Consider the following 922-nt stretch of genomic DNA (forward strand, 5'->3'; position numbering starts at 1 on the left):
TTGGGATGCGGAAGAGGAGGGTGGCGAGGGGACGTCCCAAATGCGACAGGTGGAATCGGCAGCGCCCGTCGCGAGGAGGGAGGGGACCTTCGAATTGAAGGAGCACGGCTGGATCTTCTGCAAGGCGTGAAAAGAAGCCATCAGCGTCGTTCTCAATAGTGAGGTCGTTGCGGGGCTTACCGCGACCGTGTGACCCATCAGCTTGACTACCCGTCCGTCCTCGCTCCCAATCACCTTGACGCCGCGCATGTCGATCTCCTTCAGCGTCGCCGGCGTTTTCAGCGGGCTCTTCGGCGCAGTCACGCCGTTCTTCTTCAGCGTCGAGCCGCTCGACGACGACAACCCAGACTCGGCCGTCTCCGTCTTTACCTTCATCAATCGCTCGCCTCCACCCTCCTTCGACTGGTTCGAGTCGCCGGAGCCGCGTCGCCGCTTATCTGCCGCAGCTTGGGCGGCGGAGACAACAGGACCGGCGGAGGGAGATTGAAGCGGAACGGAGGTCGAGACAGTCTTGGTGGTCATGGTGATGCGGAACTTGGAGGGCGCAGGGCCAGGCGCAGACGGCGATGCAGACTGAGCCGCGTCGTTTTGTGCCGGCTTCGATTTGCGAGAGACGCCGGGCGAGGCGGACCGTTTCGGCTGCGAGGCGGCGGCAGATGAGGTAGATGTCGGAGGAACAGAAGAGGCAGACTTCTTCGCTGGAGGGGGCCGCAGGTCGTCCTTCTCCCGTTCCCGCTTCGCTCCCGTCGAGACCGCCGGCGGAGCGTCCTCCCGCTCCTTCCCCGTGTCCTTCTTCGGCTTCTCCACCTCGTGCTCGTTCGTGGTGCTTGCGTCCTCCATGTCGACGTCCTCGTCGTCCGGAGCTTTTCGTGCCTTCGTATCCCGCTCGACCGCCTTGCCCTTCCCTTTCTTGCCCGCTGCC

General features: G+C 63.9%; 1 protein-coding gene across 1 annotated transcript in view; it reads right to left on the minus strand.

Annotated features, from left to right (window-relative positions):
- The window catches only part of RHTO_07388 (transducin (beta)-like 1), a gene marked incomplete at both ends in the record, with an annotated part of 2,193 nt that extends 1,353 nt beyond the window's left edge, over window positions 1-840 (minus strand). The window contains one exon of the mRNA XM_016421046.1: window positions 181-840. Coding sequence (XP_016269192.1) covers window positions 181-840 — 660 coding nt within the window. The remainder of the gene's footprint in view (window positions 1-180) is intronic.
- Window positions 841-922: the final 82 nt, after the last annotated feature.

Source organism: Rhodotorula toruloides, assembly GCF_000320785.1.
Source record: "Rhodotorula toruloides NP11 unplaced genomic scaffold Scaffold61, whole genome shotgun sequence".
NCBI lineage: Eukaryota > Fungi > Basidiomycota > Microbotryomycetes > Sporidiobolales > Sporidiobolaceae > Rhodotorula > Rhodotorula toruloides.